Below are 18,681 nucleotides of genomic sequence, written 5' to 3' on the forward strand. Positions count from 1 at the left end.
TTAGAAGGGATTGATGCTGCTGGTAAAGGGAAAGCCTCCGCTTCAGCCAATGTTCCATTGCAGGGGGTGGGATAGCGCTGGTGGGGGGGTGGATGAGGGGCCCCATGGCAGACAGGCTTGGGGGACGGGTGGGAGACCTCCCCGTACTCCAAGGGGAGATGCTGGCAGACATGTCCACCCTCATTGGGTCTCTCCATGGCTGGAACGACCACCTCCCTGGGATGGGGGATGCCAGGAGCTGGGGCGGGGGGGACTGCGCCTGCTGGCACAGTGCCTCGGGGCATGGAGGATTTGGGTCACCGTGGGGATTTGGAGCTGCAGGGTCGATTGTGGCGGTAATCCCTCAGGATGCTCCTCAGCCAGGCTTGAGCCTGTGTGATGTGCCAGGCTGGCGGCTTGGTGTCACTGCTCTTGGCTGTTTAGCGCCATAAAAGATGGCATCAAAATTAACTTTACATAGGGCTGAGCATCTCCAGGAGCGGGGCTGAACGAGGGCTGGGAGTGGCAACGTTAGCCTGGGCAATGAGAAGAGCCCTGAGCAAATAAAGAACATTTTTGGGAGCTTTAGAAAGATTTTTACAAGAGCTATTTCCTATGACACAACACGCTGCAACAGCCGTTTCCAGTGCCTGCCCTTCAGGGCAAAGAGACGTTTCAATAAACAGAAAAAAGCCCAAAGTGACCAAGATCAGCGTTTCTTTGCCCGAAAGTGTTCAGACTTGCAGCTCTTGGCACCTCATCAGTTCAAGGAGAAAGAAAATCCACCAACAAGCGGCAACCTCCCTCCCTGCCTTGCTCTGGTGCTGGCAGCAAGAGGCAGGAGCTCCCTCCCAAAGCAGATGATCATCACAGCCCCACGGGCAGAGCCAGGTGTGGCAGGCAGGTTTGGGGTCCAGTGAGGGGACAGAGGAGGTCAAGGCTCCAGCCTTGGCACCAGCCCCAGGGCGGTGGGTCTGAGGTGGGGCTGCTCAGGGCAATTAAAACCCAGTCCTACACCCCGGGGGCGGGTGGTTTACAACCAGAAGTTGTTCCCATGGAGGGAAACCTTGGCAGGGACATGTGCTTGCCAGCCAAGCCAGGGAGACCCACCAAGCTGCGCTTGCGTGAGCCCCACAGCCACCAGCATATCTGCAGGCACCGCGTGCCGCCTGTTCGGCCACGTCTTGCTCCATGGATGGCTCCAGTCTGGAGCGAGGAGTTACAGAGGGAGTGGGGCTGCTCCCATCCCAGCAAACCCCAAATTTAGGAAACCTGGTGCGAGCCACATCCACCCAAAACCGGGGCTCTGAACCTGTTGCCGACGTGGAGGGGAGCGAATTTCCCATTGCCGCTTTCGCTCTTCCCAGCCCTGCTGGGGAGTTAAAAGGGAGTCGGGTTTTTAAACACGAACACAGCCAGGAGGATGAGGAGGATGTGGTGATGGATGAAGGCTGCAATGCTCCATCCCAGGACCAAGCACACACCCCCCACCCCGCCCTCAAAGCAAAGGCGAAAGCCTGGCGAAGCCAAAATAAAGGCACAGGACACGGCCGGCCAGGTCGCTGCATCCATTCTCATTTATTGTGAGCACACCACCACCACACACCTTCCTCTTGGCACTTAGTTGTCTGTAGTTGTTTTAAAAAAAACAAAAACAAAAAAAACAAAACAAAAACCCCACCACACACACATTCCTCAGGCGCCACACTGCGCAGAGACGCGACAAGTTTATCACAGGGTATTTTTTTATATATATATATATATATACTTTTTTCCCCCACCTTTATTTTTTTGCAAGTGTGGTCACTTCCAAAAGAGAGAAATAAATTAAAAAAAAGTACTATTTAAAAAAACCTGCCTGTGGCTTTGGGAATGTGCCAGTAGCTCCCCCAGCAGCTGCCCGCAGGGAGAGGGGAGGCTTTATTTATTTTCCTTTTTCCTTTCTTTTCACTTTTGTTTGAAACGGACAGTATTTCTCTTCTTTTTTTTTTTTCTTTTCTTCTTTAATATACTACAGCCTGGAATTCAGTGCAATAGATACAACTACAGTGCAGGTAATGAACTATACAAAAGTCATCCTAACCATGTACAAGCTTTATCTTAGTCGCTATAGAAACTATACCTTTGCGTCTGTACCTTTTTGTATACATTATACAGTGTGAATATACTCCGAGAATATTTACAGTACTTTGCTTGTCAAATCAGAAACGCTATAACTTAAATGTCTACTATTAACAACCATTGAACAAAAATATATATAATATAAATATCTTCCAGTCTATACACAGAGCAGGAAATGGATGTATCCGCGTGATGGTGGATTTTGGTGAGTCTGGGATTTTGGTGAGTCTGGGATTTGGGGCGGGGGGGTAGCGATGGAGAGGGGGGGTGTTGCTGTAGGGTGTGGCTGCCGGCGCTTCACCGTCAGGCAAATATTGCCGAGATTAAACCAAAAAAAGAGAGAGAGAGAGAGAGAGACACCCCCTCTCCCCTTGTCCCCTCCCAGCTGAAATTCAGGCAAAGGGAGATGAAAAGCCGCTGGCGGAGACGACGCTCCGCAACTGGCGACAGGCCATCGACCTCTCCAGCCGCTCAGGTCCGGACCACTCCATCCTCAGCGCTCCCCCGGCGCAGGGAAACCACCCGCCCGCGAACCCACCGGGGGCTTCAAATCAAATTCAACTGTTTTCAAAAATAACTCGTTGGGTTTGGTTTTTTTTCCTTTTAAAAAAATTGTTGGTTTAGATTTAGTCAATTTGATTTTTCTATGATTAGAACATTAAAAAAAAAGCTTCCTTTAAAAGTTTTCCTTTAAAAACTTCCGCTACGTGATTTCTCATTAAATAACCTATCGCGTCATTAAAAAAAGGGAGCCGCCCTCCCGCTGGTGGAGGCTGCATGGTTGGTTTTTAAACCATCTATTGGCTTTGAAATCCTGGACGCGAAACCAGCTAATAAAATAATAATAAAAAAAATCGTTTCTAGCAGAAAAAAAATAAAATAAAATAAAAATAATAAAATAGGTCAGTCTGTCCCCGATAAACCAGTGGGGGAGTCTGGAAAAGGGGTGTATGCACAAGAGCCGGACCCCCTGCTCCCTCCTTCCTGGTTTCTGTACAAAGCGTTTTTAAAAAATTCCACCCCAGCAAACTCAGGAGAGAAGGTGGGCGGCCAGGAGGAGCCGCCGGCAGGTTACACCTGGGAGTCGGCACCCAAGCTGTGAAACTCATCCGGGGTTTTGTCGCTCTGGCTCGCTCCCCCCTGACGGAAACCAGAGGCGATTTCGTCGAAGGTCCGACCCTTCGTCTCTGGCACCTTGAAGTAGGTGAAGATGAAGAAGAGGACTAGCAGCACTGTGAAGATGATGAAGACGTAGGAGCCGCAGAGTTGCTGGGAAGGAGAGAGGAGGAAGGGGTAAGCGTGCGGATGGAGACGCTGCTCCATCACCGTGGCCCCGAGTGGAGCAACAGACCGAGGCTGAAAGACCATCCAGCGACTGTCCGGCCCATACCTGCCACCACGGCCCAAGGCCTGGGTCTTCCTTCCCTTTCAGAGTATCTCCAGTTGGAAGGGACCCACCAGGATCATTGAGTCTGACTCCCCGCTCCCTCCCGAGATCCTGGCCCCATCCCTCTTCCCTAGAAGCCAGTCCAGGCTTTGGGGCTCCAGAGAAGGCGCAAACCCAGCGGGTGCAAGGTGAGGCTCGTGCCCCCAACCCGGTCCCCACCGCCAGCATTGGGAGAGGATTACCGCGATGTACTGGAAGCCCATGCCCACGATGAAGTTTGAGGTCCAGTTGGACAGCCCTGCCACAGCGAAGGCAGCGGGACGAGGGCCTTGGCTGAACAGTTCCGCCACGATAAACCAAGGGATGGGGCCTGGACCGATCTCAAAGAAGGCCACGAACCCGAAGATGGCCACAATGCTGAGGTAGGACATCCAGGGCATTTGGTCCTAGTCCAAGGGAGAGAGAGAAGGTCGGTTCGGTGAAGGGGGACGAAGCATCTGGCCACCCCAGATGATAAGACTCAAACACGCATGGTGCTGGTGTGGTGCTGGCTTCACAAAACATGAAGTTTCTCCAGACTGGAGACTGGATTTCTGGGACCTCGAGAGAGGCAGCGGGGACCACTCAGCCATCACTTCTAGGAGGACAAGTCCTTCCTCCTCCCCAGCCAGACCTCCTCCTCCAAGGCACCACAGCAAGGGGCAGCGTGCAGGACCTCGTCCCAGCCCGCCCGTCCCCTCAACGCCCATCACTCACCAGCAGCGTCAGGGCAATGGTCATGAGCACTGCACACCCTGCCATCCCCGCCAGGCCGATGAGGTGGAGGGTCCTGCGTCCAGCTCGTTCCACCACGAAGAGCTGTTGGATGGAGACATGCGTCCATCAGCGCCTCCCCAGCCTGGAGGAAACCCCCCTTCTCTCCACCTTCCCCAGTGAGAGCTTGGTGGGCCAAAACTCACCGAAACGACTGTGAAAGCCGTATTCACCACACCAGAGCCAATGGTGGCGTAGACGGGCTGCTCCACACCTGACTTCTCGAAGATGCTGGTGGAGTAGTAGAAGACCTACAAAGGGCAGGGATGTGGCGTGAGGAAAGGAGTCAGGTCGTGGAGCCAGCATGACCCAAGTTCTGGGTGAAACAAGCTGACCCACGGCATCCACGTCCCCCCAACACTCACTGCATTGATCCCTGAGAGCTGCTGGGACAGCTGCAGGACGATGGCGATGAGAATGGGCTGGCGATACATGGGAGAACGGAAGAGCTCCATTATGGTGACCTTCTTCTCCCTCATCATTTGCCGGCTCTCCTCCTTCATCTCCTGGAGGTCACTGCTGACGTCCGTCGTGCCCCGCAGCTTCTTGAGGACTACAGGGAAGAGGTGGAGTCAGGAGCAGCTGAGGACCGTCCTGCGTGGTGGGACAAGCTCGGGGACAGAGGTCACTCACCACTCTTGGCTTTGTTCTCCTCGTTGCGGTTGATGAGGAGGAAGCGGGGGCTCTCGGGGGCAAAGGGCAGGATGATGCACTGCAGCAGGGCAGGGACGAAGATGAACCCCAGGAGCAGCGGCCAGAGTGAGTCGTTTCCCATGATCAAGTCCAAACCAAACACCTGCAGACGAGAGAGGTTGGGCCACCCTTTCCCAGCTCAAGTTGGACCCAACTCTGCTGCTCACAGGCGCACTACAGGTTTGGACACCCATCGGAGGGATGCGGAGAGCTGTGCTGCTTTCAGGTGGGCAACAGACGTCCTGTCATGACGCCACCCATCCCAAAGCTTAAGATCTCATGGCATTCCTGCTCCTGCTGAGCTCCAGGTCCATCCCTCCAGGCCCAGCTCCATCTGAAGGGCCATGCAGATCCACAGCACAGGCAATGCTCTGCGCTGCTGCACTAAACCCCATCCCCTGCTGACCCTGATGAACATCAGTATCAAAGATGGAGGAACGCCCCTCCCACCCTGAGCCAGCTCTCCAGCACTTACTTGCGCGATGAGGATGCCCAAGACAATGCCAAGCTGGTGGAAGGTCCCCAACGCGCCCCGGAGTGCAGTGGGCGACACCTCGCCCACATACATGGGCACGAAACCGGTGGTGAGGCCGGAGTAGAGGCCGATGATGAAGCGACCGAGGATGAGCATCTCGAAGGAGAAAGCCATCTTGGAGAAGCCCATGAGGACAGCAGACACAAAGGCGAGAATGTTGGACATCAGCATGGAGTTGCGCCTGGGGAGGGAAGGGAGGAGTGTGAGGAGGACCATGGGTGCCAGAGAGGCTGAAGGAGTGTCAAGAGAAGCCAAACACCAGCTCTGGGCAGGAGGGAGGTGTCCCTGGGATGCTGGGGTGGGGAGAGGCTGCACAACCCCCCGCACTGAGGTCCACCACGCTCGGTGCTCACCGTCCGAAGCGATTGACAAAGAGCCCCACGGAAAAGGATCCAATCATGCCTCCGACAGAGAAGATGGCGACGGAGAGGGACCAGAGCGTGGTGAGGGTGGCAGGGCTGATGGGCTCCTCATATCGGTACAGCCAGGTACGGTTGTAGAAGTCCTCAATCACCTGCAAAAGAGCGGGAGAAATGAAGCCACAGGTTAAAACCATCCCCATTTCATCTGTGCCACCAGGGTTATGAATTGCCCGGCCTCAGCCCAGCTACCTACAGACCCTTGGCCGGTGAGCGCGGCTCACAAGACAATGCATCACTGAGCCGGGAGCCGCCCAGCCGGTGGCTCGGCTCCAACCCAAGGGAGGAAACCTGATGGGATGCGCGGGGGAAATGCAGCCAGACGGGTTCTCGTCTCGCCCTACGGAGAGAGGCTCGGCATTGCCAAAATAACTCTTTCGCCTCACCAGGCGGCCACAGGGAGGTCACACTCCTCCCTGGGGCACGGGAGGCAGGGAGGGATGCTTCCATCACCGGAGGAGAAGCAAGACGGTGGGGGGAGATGGCAGAGATGCTGGAGGAAGGTGAGGAAGACAGCAGGGTCATCTGGGCAGCTGGAGGCGGACAAGATCAATTCCCATCCCCCTGGACGCTCCCTTGAATTTAATTTCTAGGGTTTTTTTCTGCAATACTTCCACAACGCCATACTTCTGCTATAATTCTGTAATATTGCAATGCTTCTGCTATGCTAACATCCAAGACAGGTGCTTGTTTTTAATTACCATCTTTGCAGAACACCCTTTTTATTTTTTACTTTTTTTTAATGTATTTTTAAAGCCAGCCCACTGCTGAAAGCTTCAAGTAAGTTATTTAAGGGTCACCCATACCCAAAACAAAAAAGCAAAGGACTCGATAACATGCCCGACCAACCCTAGCTGGAAGGAGCGGAGATTTCGTACAAGCAGGGGAAGCTGCTGGTGGACATCAAGTGGCTCAAAGACCTCCCTACTTCAAAGAGTTTTGCATACACGCAGCTCCCGATTATACGTTCACACAATGCCGCTTCGTTTTCTAGTTTTCCCATCGCTTCAAGCACAAATGAGAGCCCCTGGCAGAGGCAGCGCAAGAAATACAGCCTGTGCTTCGCTATAAATTTCAATAACGTGATTTTTTTTTTAAAGTTGTTCCTTTTACAAAGCCCCTGAACCATTAGGATTTCAATATTTAAGTGATTTCATTTGCCTCCCGCTTCACCTGGAAGTTTTGACACCTTGGGGGCTTTTTCCCCTTATCCTAACATCACCAAAATAAATAATTGATATTGTTATTTGGAGAACCCAGGACTGGCTCAGGCTCTCAGTGGGGGTACGCAGGTCTCTGCGGACACTCCACCAAACCTTGCGGTGCTCTAGATTCCTCCCCACTTTCCCGACAGCCTCCATCTCTCTCCCCCGAAGCAGAAAAAAATTAATCCAAGCAACAGCAGATGCCCCAGTGCTGGCTGAGCTACGCCGGGCTGTGCTTTGGCTTATCAAGAAATAACACCCAAATACCCCCCCTCCCAGCCCCCTTTCCTCCTGCAAAAAAGAATGGATGGAAAAACCCACCATAAGCCCATTGTTGGGAGAAGAGGAGATGAAAAATTATGACTTTAAAGTGAGAAGCGTGAAAAAAATTAATTGCATTTCCGAAAAGTTGGGCTTTTTTTCTCCCTCCCTCGCCCTCATTTCATTTCAGCTGAGTGCTTCTTACCAGCCCTCACCCAGTTTCAGGCCGTCCCCTCCACACATCACGTCTGCAAACACCCCACAAACACCAAGCCGCTGTTTCAGCAGTGGGCAGGACTATATTAAGAGGACCACAAAACCGGCGCTCAGCCCTCCGCCTGAGAAAGGAGCCTTTCTGCAAGGCTGCCGGCCATGGGGAGCTGCTGCCAGCAAACACTGCTGCGCTTGCACTGCTGAAGCCAGGGAAGTGATGCACCCCAGTCCTGCACACCCATCCATACCCATCCCAATTCTGTGCCCCGATGCATCCCAATGTATCCCCATCCTGCACCTTGATGCATCCCAATCCCAATCTCAATCCTCTACCCCAATGCACCCCAATGCATCCCCATCCTGCACTCTGATGCACTCCAATCCTGCGCCCCAATGCATCCCAATGCACCCCAATCCCAATCCTTTGCCCCAATGCAGCCCAACGCATCCCCATCCAGCACCCCGATACATCCCAATCCTGTGCCCCGATGCATCCTGATGTATCCCCATCCTGCACCCTGATCCATCCCAATCCCAGTCCTTTGCCCTGATGCATCCCCATCCTGCACCCCAATGCATCCTCATCATGTATCCCAACTTCCATCCTGTGCCACAATTTATCCCCATCCTGCACCCGAATTTATCCCAAAGCATCCTCATCCTGCACCCCAACGCGTCCCCATCCCAATCCTGCACACCAGTGCGTCCCCATCCTTAAAGGTGGGATCAACCCCCGTGCCCGGAGCATCCTGCTACCCAGGACAACACTCACCCTGCCTCCCCTTGTGCTCCTGATACAGAGCACCCCAAATCCTTTCCTCCCTCAGTTCTGCACCTCGAACACAACGTTACTTACTGGGTGACTTGCCCCTAAAATACACAGCCCATCCCTGGCCTGAGCCCCAAGGTTTTAATCCTAAAATGCACGAGGGAAACTGAGGCAACACCCATCAGGGTGGGATCTGGCTGTCCTGGGAGGTTCTGTAGGAACTGGAGCTCAATCCCAAGGGAAGACCCCAGCTCAGGCGTGATCCCCACCCATGTCACCCCGAGCAGCGTCTCCTGGGTCGGGAGAGGATGGAGAAAAGTCCTTCAGCTGCAGGGAAACGACGCGCGTCCTCAGGATGCAGGGGCCAGGCTCTGACACAAGGTGGTAATTACAGAGCGCTTGTTCCCCGCGGTGCCAGAGCTTGGGGAAAAACGAGGGCAGATGCCAGAAAGCAGCTCCTCAGCATGCTTCCAGGGATTTCCCAGCTCGCCGACGTTTCAAATGCTGCTCCCGTTGCCCGTCTCCAGAGGAGGATCCTCGCCACTGGCCCAGCACGAACATCGCCAGCGCGAATCGGTCCAGGATTTTTTAGCAGGGCAACACTTTTGGCAGACAGATGCATGCACCATGGCCATGGGCGCAAGCACCAAGGGTGCTGGGCAGGAGTCGCAGCCTCCACGTGAAATTCTGCTTGGGCCACTGACCGTGATTAAATACAATTTAATGCAATACCTCAAATAAAGGCAATTTGCGTCTTTTTTGCTCTTTTCACACTGATGGGGTTTGGGAAGTTTTTGTACAGGGTCTTCTCTCCCACAAGGAGTTTTTTCAGCGCTTGAGGCGAGATTTTGCAGCCTGCTCGCTGGTAATGGTATTAATACTCTCGTGGCATGAATCCTGCCTTGGTGTTTTTAATTATTTGGGATGGTGCACCAGAGGCTGTGATGATGCTTGGGAACAGGCTCTGCTCTCACACAGCAGCAGCTGGACCCCACGTTGTCCTTCGACACCTTACCCTGGCAATTGAGCTTTACCCAGGGCACATTGCAAGCACCACATGGGATTTCTGAGCTAACATTTCCAAGGCTTTAACACCTCAAAAAAACACGTAATTTGGAGAAAGTCAAGTTTTTCAAGGCTCCCACGTACCTATCAGTCGCTGGAGGGTCCTGGCACTATGCTAGGGAAAGGAGCAAGCACCTCCTGCTCTCCATCCCCCTTCACACGCAGCCTGCCCCAGCCAAGCCTCTGTCCTCCCGGGCATGTCCTGCCCCTGACGCTCCGGGACGCAAAGCTCCCATTGGAGCAGTCATTCTCCCCCTTCGAGATGACTCAGACCCTAATTAACTCCCAGATCTTCGCTAAAAGCCAAGGTTAAAAGTTACGCTGGTCCCACCGGGAGAGCATCCTGCACACGTTCCTGGGATTTTTCCCAGCAAAAACTCTAAGCGAGTAGGAAACTAATTCTCCTGGGAAGGTGGGAGCTAAATAACTCCCTCACAAATCCCATTACAGGCAGTAAGCTGCCTAGCGGGATGTACTATTTTAGCCGGGCTGGCAGTAGATGCCAGTTTGTTTTCGGGCACGGGGGAGGGGTGGGGTGGAATTTTGCTACGGCAAAGTTGCTCAGCGCACGCTCACCTTTTGCGGGGCGTTGATGACACCAGTGTTGTAGCCAAATTGCAAGGAACCCAGCACCGCTCCTCCCACAGCGAGCATCAGGCGAGCCGTCATCTGCAGGAAAAGGGGGAAGAAAACAAAAAAGAGGGGTTAAACTCAGGGTCCCAGCTATGCCCCCCTCCCATCAGAGAGGTCCCCCAGCGCTTCTCCCTGGGAAGCTGCAAGAGGAGGAGGGATGCTCTTAAGGTTGTGAGCACAAATATGCTGGATAAAAGAGAAAACTTGCTTTTTTTATGGCATCCACATGGGCTAAGGGAAAAAACAACTAAAAAACCACTGGTTTGGCCTTAAAAAAAAAACCAAAACCCCATGTTTGGGGACTCAAGGAATCTTTAGCCTCTGGAGTGGGGCAGGAGGTTTTATCTGGGCTCTCAGGATCCCCTCTGAGGGCTCCACATGACACCCAGGCAGCACGCCAGCGCGAGATGCTTTTGGGGACACTGCGGTGACGCCGCCAGCCAGTCGAGCATCGTCCCAGCATCAGCGCGAGGATGCCCCAGACACCCGCTACTAACAAAGTTTTTGCACTGGAGCCTAATTAACAGTCGCTAAGCAAAATCCCGGCTATTTGGCAAACCCTTCGCCCGCCTCCTCTTCCTCCCGCTTCAGCCAGAGCGACAATCGGAGCCTTGTTTGGGAGCAGGGTCAGGGCAGGCCAGCGCTCAGGCCACCTTCGTTAACAGCCCAATTATCCCAGGCAGGAGATTTTCCCGGCACTTAACTCCGAGAACCAGGATCCGACATTCCCAGTTAATCAGCTTTGGGAAGATCCACGTGAAATTTATAAGCCCCTTAATGTGGGGGGCTGGGCTCTCTCTAGTTATCCCGGGTACTGGTGTATCACCCCAACCCAGAGATGCTCCCCCAGCATCTTGGATTAACGATCCCAAGGGATTGGTGCCAGTCAGACCCCACCTAAATGCAACCCCTAAATCAAGAGGGCTAATTGCAAAGCAGACTCAAAAAAATAGATATTTTCTTATTTAAGAAGCAATTTCTTTTTCTTTTTTTAATAAATAATATAAATAAACATAACTAAGTGCTGCTTGCTGACCTTGCCTCTCCGGCCAAGCCACCTCCCCCCTGCATTAAAGTTTGCAGGGAAAAAGCAACAGGGAATAAAGCCAGCCCCGTTAATGAAGCTCATTAATTAGGCTTGGCCCCAACGCAACTAATCAGGGAAGTTTTGGCACTTGGTTGTGTTCGGTGCTTCTGAATAAACCCACCCTGAGAAGAAAATGCCCCGCTTGGGAGGGCAAAACCAGGCTGGAAAGTTGCTGGCATCCCACAAAAACAAGGTAAAAGCCTCCAAAAATTCCAAAATCCTAACTCCGACCTCATCCACCCGCCCATCACTCCACAAAACTGTGACGGGTTACACCAGGAGCACTGAAAGCAACCTGTGCTAGAACAAATGTCAAAAAAAAAGGTTTATTTTTGGGTTTGGGGGGATTTTCTTTTTGTTTTGGGGTGATTTTTCTTCTTTGCTTTTTGGGGGCCATCCCTTTCTTTTTGGGGATTTTTACTTTTCATCGCTAAAGGCCGGCTCGCTCACCCCAGGAAAGCCGACAGGCGAACCCCCATGTATGGTAAGCACCCCGGTGAGTCATGGCTGCACCGTGCCGCAGGGATGGGGATGCATCATACCGGCATGAACTTTGCTCCAGGAAGGTGACAGGTAGCAACACCTCTTCGCTCCAACACCAGAACACCAGTCACCACCCCACAAAGGATTAAATAATAAAAGTTTTTTTGCTAGAGGTTAAAACTGCAAAAGTAAAAGAAAAACTTAAATTTTTAACCTTTACCAAAAAACTCTTTATATTTCTATTAAACTCCAGCAGCTTGAAGAGGCAAAGGGACAGAGTTGGTAGGAAGGCTGCCGGCATTTTTGGAGGCTCTGCCCAGGCAGGGTCACTGTGAGTCAGCTCCTCCCGCTCGCTTTGGGCTTCCCGGTTCCAAACACGCTGCCCAGCCCAATCTAGGAGCCTTTCGGCTTTAACCTCGCCATTAAAGGAGAGGCTTAAGATGGAGAGTTAGGGGAGGAAAAAAAAAAAATAATTGATTTTTAAGGGCAGCCTTGCATGGGAAACTCCTGCAAAATCACAGACAGGGTTTGGTTTTGTGTTGGGTTTTTTTGGTTTTGGTTTTTTGTTTTTTTTAACTGCTTGCAGAAAACAGCAGCTTTATTTGGAGTTTAGGAAAAAAACAAAACCACCATACCTCCCCTTCTTTCTTCTGTGCAATAAACTTACTTACTGCCTGGACATATCCAACACTTGTGGTTTGTCCCCTACTAACTCCTATAGGAAGGTAAGCACAGCACTTCTAATTTTAATAAGTTCAGATTTTTTTTTTTTTCTGCTTCCTTCATCGCTCGAACGCAGAAGGCTGGACCTTTAGAGGAGACAGACCCATGGGGTGACAGCAGCCCCCCAAACCTGCAACAGGCTGCCTTTGGCTTTAGAAGTCTTTTTTTTTTTTTAACCCTTTTTTTTTTTTTTTTTTACCTCCGGCACAGAAGGATTTCAGGATGCTGCCTGCTTCATGGAACAAGGAAATTAATAATCCCTTTAAAAATAATAACAATAAAAAAATGTCCCAGGAGGGAATTCCAGGAAAATGCACATTTAAAAAGAGCCCATAAAAATTAGCTATGAGGCTTTAACAAGCATCCAGGAGGCTGATTGCAAGAGGTCCCATTCTGGGACAGATGCAGGAGGTGACTGCGGGGAGAGGGTGCAGCCTTGCAGCATCTTGCACACTCGCTTGCACACTTGTGCACACTCACCAGAGGGAAGATAACTGGACCCGGCCGTTGCCCGGGATAACACGGCTGCATGCTGGCTCCCAGCCCAGGAAAAACTTACGCACCCACTAAGGGCTGGGTAAAACCTGCTCCTAAAGCCACGGTATGTGCCACAGCGCCGGCATTTACCAATGGGGGGGTTTGGTGCAGCCAAAGAAGAGAGGTAGCACCGGCACCGTGGGGATCAGCCAAGATTTTGGGGTATTATCAGCATGGGAGAAAACTCGTGGTGAGGGGAAGTGGAGTCAGAGCAGCATTATTTTTTATTATTATTTATTTATTTTCCTTAAAGGTCAGCTGGGGATGGCAACACAATCCTTCCGAGTTTTGTAACCACAAGAGCGTCTGCGACAAGCCCGGGAGACGTTTTTGCATGCAAAGAGCTGGAGCAGCCCAGCTCCGTGGGCAGAAAAGCATGTTCCGCTTTAATAATATTAAATATTAAATTTAAGGGCGGAGGGGTGAGCTCGTCTCCCAGCACCCCCAGCATCCCTACTGCCGGCTGCTTCAGTAAAATCCCTTTTTTCCTTGCAAAATACACTGTGGATCTAAGCATTGCCCACAAGAGCACAGCAAATTGTTCCTGCAATTAATTACCTTAAAAAACCCAAAACATTTCTAACCCAAATTTATCTAATGGAGTGGTTAGCAAGATGGAAAAGCAGAGGGAGCGCATCTCCAGCTCCATTTCAGTAGCTGGGAGTTAAGCCCGGCCGGCAGCGCATCAGATTTCTTCGTTACGAGAGCAAATTTCTTTTTAATTCCTTCCCCCATCGACGCGCTGCCGGTAGTCACGTTCCCGGCTCCCAGCCCCAAACCCACACCTTGCCCCAAAAAAAAAAACCAAAAAACAAACCAGTGCTGGGGTAGAGCCAGTTTTACATAAAAGCATAAAAAATATAAAATATATTTATAAATTTAAATTTATAAAAACCCTAGTATTCCCAGTGCTCCAAAGCTGGGGGGAAAAAACAAGGAGTTGTTTGCTGGGGAGAAAAATAAGAGGAGTCGTTCCCGTAACATCTTTAATCATTATTTTTGTTTTTAATTATGCGTTGCCCAGTGCTTTGCACCACCACAGAGTCAATTTTTTATTATTTCCTTCCCCGGGAAAAAAAAAAAAAATCAAACAAAAAAAACCACACAAACAAAAAAACCCACCCTACATACTTGAATATGTCCCAAAACGCTCCCAGGAGGGAATATTTTGGGAGGCAGCATCCCCAGGCGAGGCCGGGACAAGCAAAGCCCGGGGTCTAACGTTAACGACCCCACGGCAATTAACTCACCTTCCTGACTTCGGGCCTGACATCGCATTGCTTTAACCCGCCTCTAATATTATAAGTCAGTTTATCTGAGGGGGGTTGTGGCACTGGGAGGACTCGGCTGCTGCCGACTGAGTTTATGTTATTTAACAACTCAGTTTGGGGGGGGGGGGGGGGTTAAACTGATGAGAATTGGGTCAAAACAGCGCAAAGAGCTCACGCCATGATGGGAGCCGGCCGTACCCCAGCATCGCCGGGGGGGTCCCGGGGTGTCCCCTCCAGTGTCACCCCGGCCCTGCACCCCTCAAAAGCAAACTCGGCACTTTTAGGGCCTTGTTGTCTCTTCCGCACCCCCAAAATGGGGCCAAAAGTGCTCTTTTTGGCTCTTTCCTTCGCATTTTCTCACCTCAGAAGGGTTGGGTAGTTTCCCCCCCCCCCCAAAAAAAAAACCTCTTTCCCAGACGCACTACGAAGCGCTGGGACTGCGGGGTGGGTTCTTTAGGAGCGTTTTCCTTCGTTTCCTGAGGTAAAAATTTTTTAGAAAAATGTTTGTTTTGCGTGGCGGCGCCCCGGCGCGGGCACCCACGCGTGTCGGCGGCGCCGGACAGCTAGAGGAGGCCAAACACAGCCCGGCTACCTGCCCCCCCCCCCGCCCCGACCCCCACTTCACCTCACCTCAGCCGGATCGCCCGCGGACGATCGTTTCTCTCTCCGGTTGTGTAACGCGTGGGGGGAGCAGAGGGGGGGCGGAGGCGGGGAAGCGGAGGTGGGGGGGGGGAAATGTCAGGTTTCCCAGTCGCGGCGTGCTCACCTTGCTGCCGGTCTCCATGGTGGCCCCGGGGTGGCGGCGGGGCTGGCGGCGGCGGCGGGCCGGGGCCGGGGGGGGGCGGCGGAGCGGCGCGCAGCGGAGCAGAGCGGTGGCGCGCGGCCGCGGCGGGGGCATTGAAGCGGCTTAAGAGAGCGGGCGAGCAGGGACGCGCGACGGCGCGGGGCGGCGGCGCCCATTGGGCGGCGCGGGGGAGGGGGCGGGGCCAGGCGCGAGGGAGAGAGGGAGGGAGGGAGGGGAAGGGGGGGAGGGGGCGGAGGGGCGGGGGAGGGGGCGGGGCGCCGAGGGGCGTGCGCGGGGGTGTGGGGGGCGCGCGGGGGGCGGGAAAGGGGGGAGAGGGCGGGGAGCGCGTGTGGGTCTGCACGCGGGCGCGGGGCGGGGGGGGGTGCACGTGCGTGGGGGGGGCACGTGTGTGAGCGTGCAAGCGCGGGCGGGCCCGTGTGTGCGCGCGTGTGAGCGTGCAAGTGCGCGTGCACTCGCGTGCGCGCTTGTGAGCGGGCAAGTGGGGGGGGTGTATGCGGGGGGGGGGGTGTGCGCGCATCAGCGTGCAAGTGTGCGTGTGCCTGTGTTTGCACACGGGTGAGCGTGCAAGTGCGAGGGTGCACGCCTGTGGGTGCACACGCGTGAGCGTGCGAGCGCGTGTGCGTGTGAGTGTGCAAGGGTGCGTGTGCCTGTGTGTGCGCCCGCGTGAGCACGCAAGTGTGTGCGCATGTGAGTGTGCAAGTGTGGGGGCGTACGCCTGTGGGTGTGCGCACGAGTGCGCAAGCGTGCGCGCGCCTGTACGTGTGTGCGCCTCGGTGCGTGCATGTGAGTGTGCAAGTGTGTGATCTTGTATGTTTGTGTGTGCTTGTGTGTGTCCTCACGCGTGTGTGTGTGCCTGTACACGCGTGTGCGCTTGTGCCAGCCCTTCGCTGCGAGCCCCGGTGAGCTGTGTACGTGCACGCACCTGGGTGTCTTTCTGTGCACACGCACGCACACCTGTGCGTCCGCACCTGTACGCGTGTGCGTGTGTGCAATGCATCGGGGTGCGCGTGCATCTGTGCAGACGAACGCATCCGTGCACGCGTGGGCTTGCCCGCGCGTGTGCACGCAACCGCCTGCGCGCCCTCGCCTATCCACAGCCGCGCGTGCCTCCGTGCGGGTGCGTGCATGCGAGAGCTTCCCTGCAAAGCGCTGGCGCGCACCCGCGTGTGCAACAGTCCCTGCAAGGCCCCCGGTGCGGCCGGGTGTGCGGACCCCCCCTTTGCAAAGTGCAACCCCTGGGCGGTCCCGGCTGCGCCGGCCTCGATCCCCCCAAAATCCGAGAGTCCCGCTGCTGAGCAGACGCTGGGCACGGCGCTGGAACGCCGACGTCGAGCGAGCGAGCATCCTCCTCCGCCATCGCCCCGCTGCAAAACCCCGTGGCTGGTGCAAAACCCTGCATGTGGTGCAATACCCCGGGCCCGGTGCAACACCCTGCTCCTGGTGCAAACCCCCCTGGCGGGTGCGATACTCGCATACGGTGCAAAACCCTGCACCCGGTGCAACACCCTGTGGCCTGTGCGATACCCTGCGCTTGGTGCAAAAACCTGCATCTGATGCAAAACCCCGGATGCGGTGCAAACCCCTGCAGCCGGTGCAAAACCCTGGGCCCAGCGCAATACCCTGCAACCTGTGCAATACCCTGCATGTGGTACAAAAACCTGCACCTGATGCAAAACCCCGGACCTGGTGCAAAAACCTGCACCTGATGCAAAACCCCGGACCTGGTGCAATACCCTGCGGCCTGTGCAATACCCCACACGTGGTGCAAAAAACCCCGCACCTGGTGCAAAACCCCACCTGCGGTGCAAAACCCCACGGCCTGTGCAAAACCTGCACCTGATGCAAAACCCCTCATGCGGTGCAAAACCCCGCGGCCTGTGCAGCCTGTGCGAAACCCCGGACCCAGTGCAAAAACCTGCACCTGATGCAAAACCCCGGACCCGGTGCAAAAACCTGCACCTGATCCAAAACCCTGCACCCGGTGCAAAACCTGCACCTGGTGCAAAACCCCGCACCCGGCGCAAAAACCTGCACCTGGTGCAAAACCCCGGACCTGGTGCAAAAAACCTGCACCTGATGCAAAACCCCGGACCCGGTGCAAAAACCTGCACCTGATCCAAAACCCTGCACCCGGTGCAAAACCTGCACCTGGTGCAAAACCCCGCACCCGGCGCAAAAACCTGCACCTGGTGCAAAACCCCGGACCTGGTGCAAAAAACCTGCACCTGATGCAAAACCCCGCACCGGGTGCAAAAACCTGCACCTGATGCAAAACCCCGCACCGGGTGCAATACCCTGCGGCCTGTGCAATACCCCACACGTGGTGCAAAAAACCCCGCACCTGGTGCAAAACCCCACCTGCAGTGCAAAACCCCACAGCCTGCGCAAAACCCTGCACCTGATGCAAAACCCCTCATGCGGTGCAAAACCCCGCGGCCTGTGCAAAACCCCGGACCCGGTGCAAAAACCTGCACCTGATGCAAAACCCTGCACCTGGTGCAAAAACCTGCACCTGGTGCAAAACCCTGGACCCGGTGCAAAAACCTGCACCTGGTGCAAAACCCTGGACCCCGTGCAAAAACCTGCAGCTGGTGCAAAACCCCGGACCCGGTGCAAAAACCTGCACCTGATGCAAAACCCCACACCGGGTGCAAAACCCCGCGGCCTGTGCAAAACCCCGGACCCGGCGCAAAAACCTGCACCTGATGCAAAACCCTGGACCCGGTGCAAAAACCTGCACCTGATGCAAAACCCCACACTGGGTGCAATATCCTGCGGCCTGTGCAATACCCTGCACCTGATGCAAAACCCCTCATGCGGTGCAAAACCCCGCGGCCTGTGCAAAACCCCGGACCCGGTGCAAAAACCTGCACCTGATGCAAAACCCTGGACCTGGTGCAAAAACCTGCACCTGGTGCAAAACCCTGGACCCGGTGCAAAAACCTGCACCTGATGCAAAACCCTGGACCCGGTGCAAAAACCTGCACCTGGTGCAAAACCCTGGACCCGGTGCAAAAACCTGCACCTGATGCAAAACCCCACACTGGGTGCAATACCCTGCGGCCTGTGCAATACCCTGCACCTGATGCAAAACCCCTCATGCGGTGCAAAACCCCGCGGCCTGTGCAGCCTGTGCGAAACCCCGGACCCGGTGCAAAAACCTGCACCTGATGCAAAACCCCACACCGGGTGCAAAACCCCGCGGCCTGTGCAAAACCCCAGACCCGGCACAAAAACCTGCACCTGATGCAAAACCCTGGACCCGGTGCAAAAACCTGCACCTGATGCAAAACCCCGCACCTGATGCAAAACCCCACACTGGGTGCAATACCCTGCGGCCTGTGCAATACCCTGCACCTGAGGCAAAACCCCTCATGCGGTGCAAAACCCCGGACCCGGTGCAAAAACCTGCACCTGATGCAAAACCCTGGACCTGGTGCAAAAACCTGCACCTGACGCAAAACCCCGCACCCGGCGCAAACACCTGCACCTGACACAAAACCCTGCACGCGGCGCAAAACCCCGGGCCGGTTGCAAAACCCTGCACCCGCTGCAACCCCTGCCGGGCTGGCGTGGGAGCAAGCCGAGCAGCCCTTCTCCCCCTTTTCCAGGGTGCAACGAATTTTTGGGGTGCGCGCAGCTGTAAATCCGGAGGGAAAACCAGCCGGGCAGGGGTTTCTGG

General features: G+C 54.5%; 1 protein-coding gene across 2 annotated transcripts; it reads right to left on the bottom strand.

The window, feature by feature from the left end:
- Positions 1-1,533: 1,533 nt before the first annotated feature.
- SLC2A1 (solute carrier family 2 member 1) lies at positions 1,534-15,107 on the bottom strand. Of its 2 annotated transcripts, none has more exons than XM_069780450.1 (10): positions 14,961-15,107; positions 10,037-10,129; positions 5,882-6,042; positions 5,469-5,709; positions 4,934-5,096; positions 4,666-4,853; positions 4,447-4,551; positions 4,244-4,345; positions 3,730-3,933; positions 1,534-3,369 (listed from the first exon to the last, which is right to left on the bottom strand). In XM_069780450.1, exons 1-10 carry the CDS (start codon positions 15,090-15,092, stop codon positions 3,172-3,174), a joined length of 1,587 nt encoding a protein of 528 aa, XP_069636551.1. In that variant the 5' UTR covers positions 15,093-15,107; the 3' UTR covers positions 1,534-3,171. The 2 variants fall into 2 exon arrangements, with proteins under 2 accessions (XP_069636551.1, XP_069636552.1); XM_069780451.1 differs by lacking the exon at positions 14,961-15,107 and adding an exon at positions 10,302-10,323.
- Between the last annotated feature and the right edge of the window lie 3,574 nt (positions 15,108-18,681).

Source organism: Haliaeetus albicilla, chromosome 4 (assembly GCF_947461875.1).
Source record: "Haliaeetus albicilla chromosome 4, bHalAlb1.1, whole genome shotgun sequence".
NCBI classification, from domain to species: Eukaryota; Metazoa; Chordata; class Aves; order Accipitriformes; family Accipitridae; genus Haliaeetus; species Haliaeetus albicilla.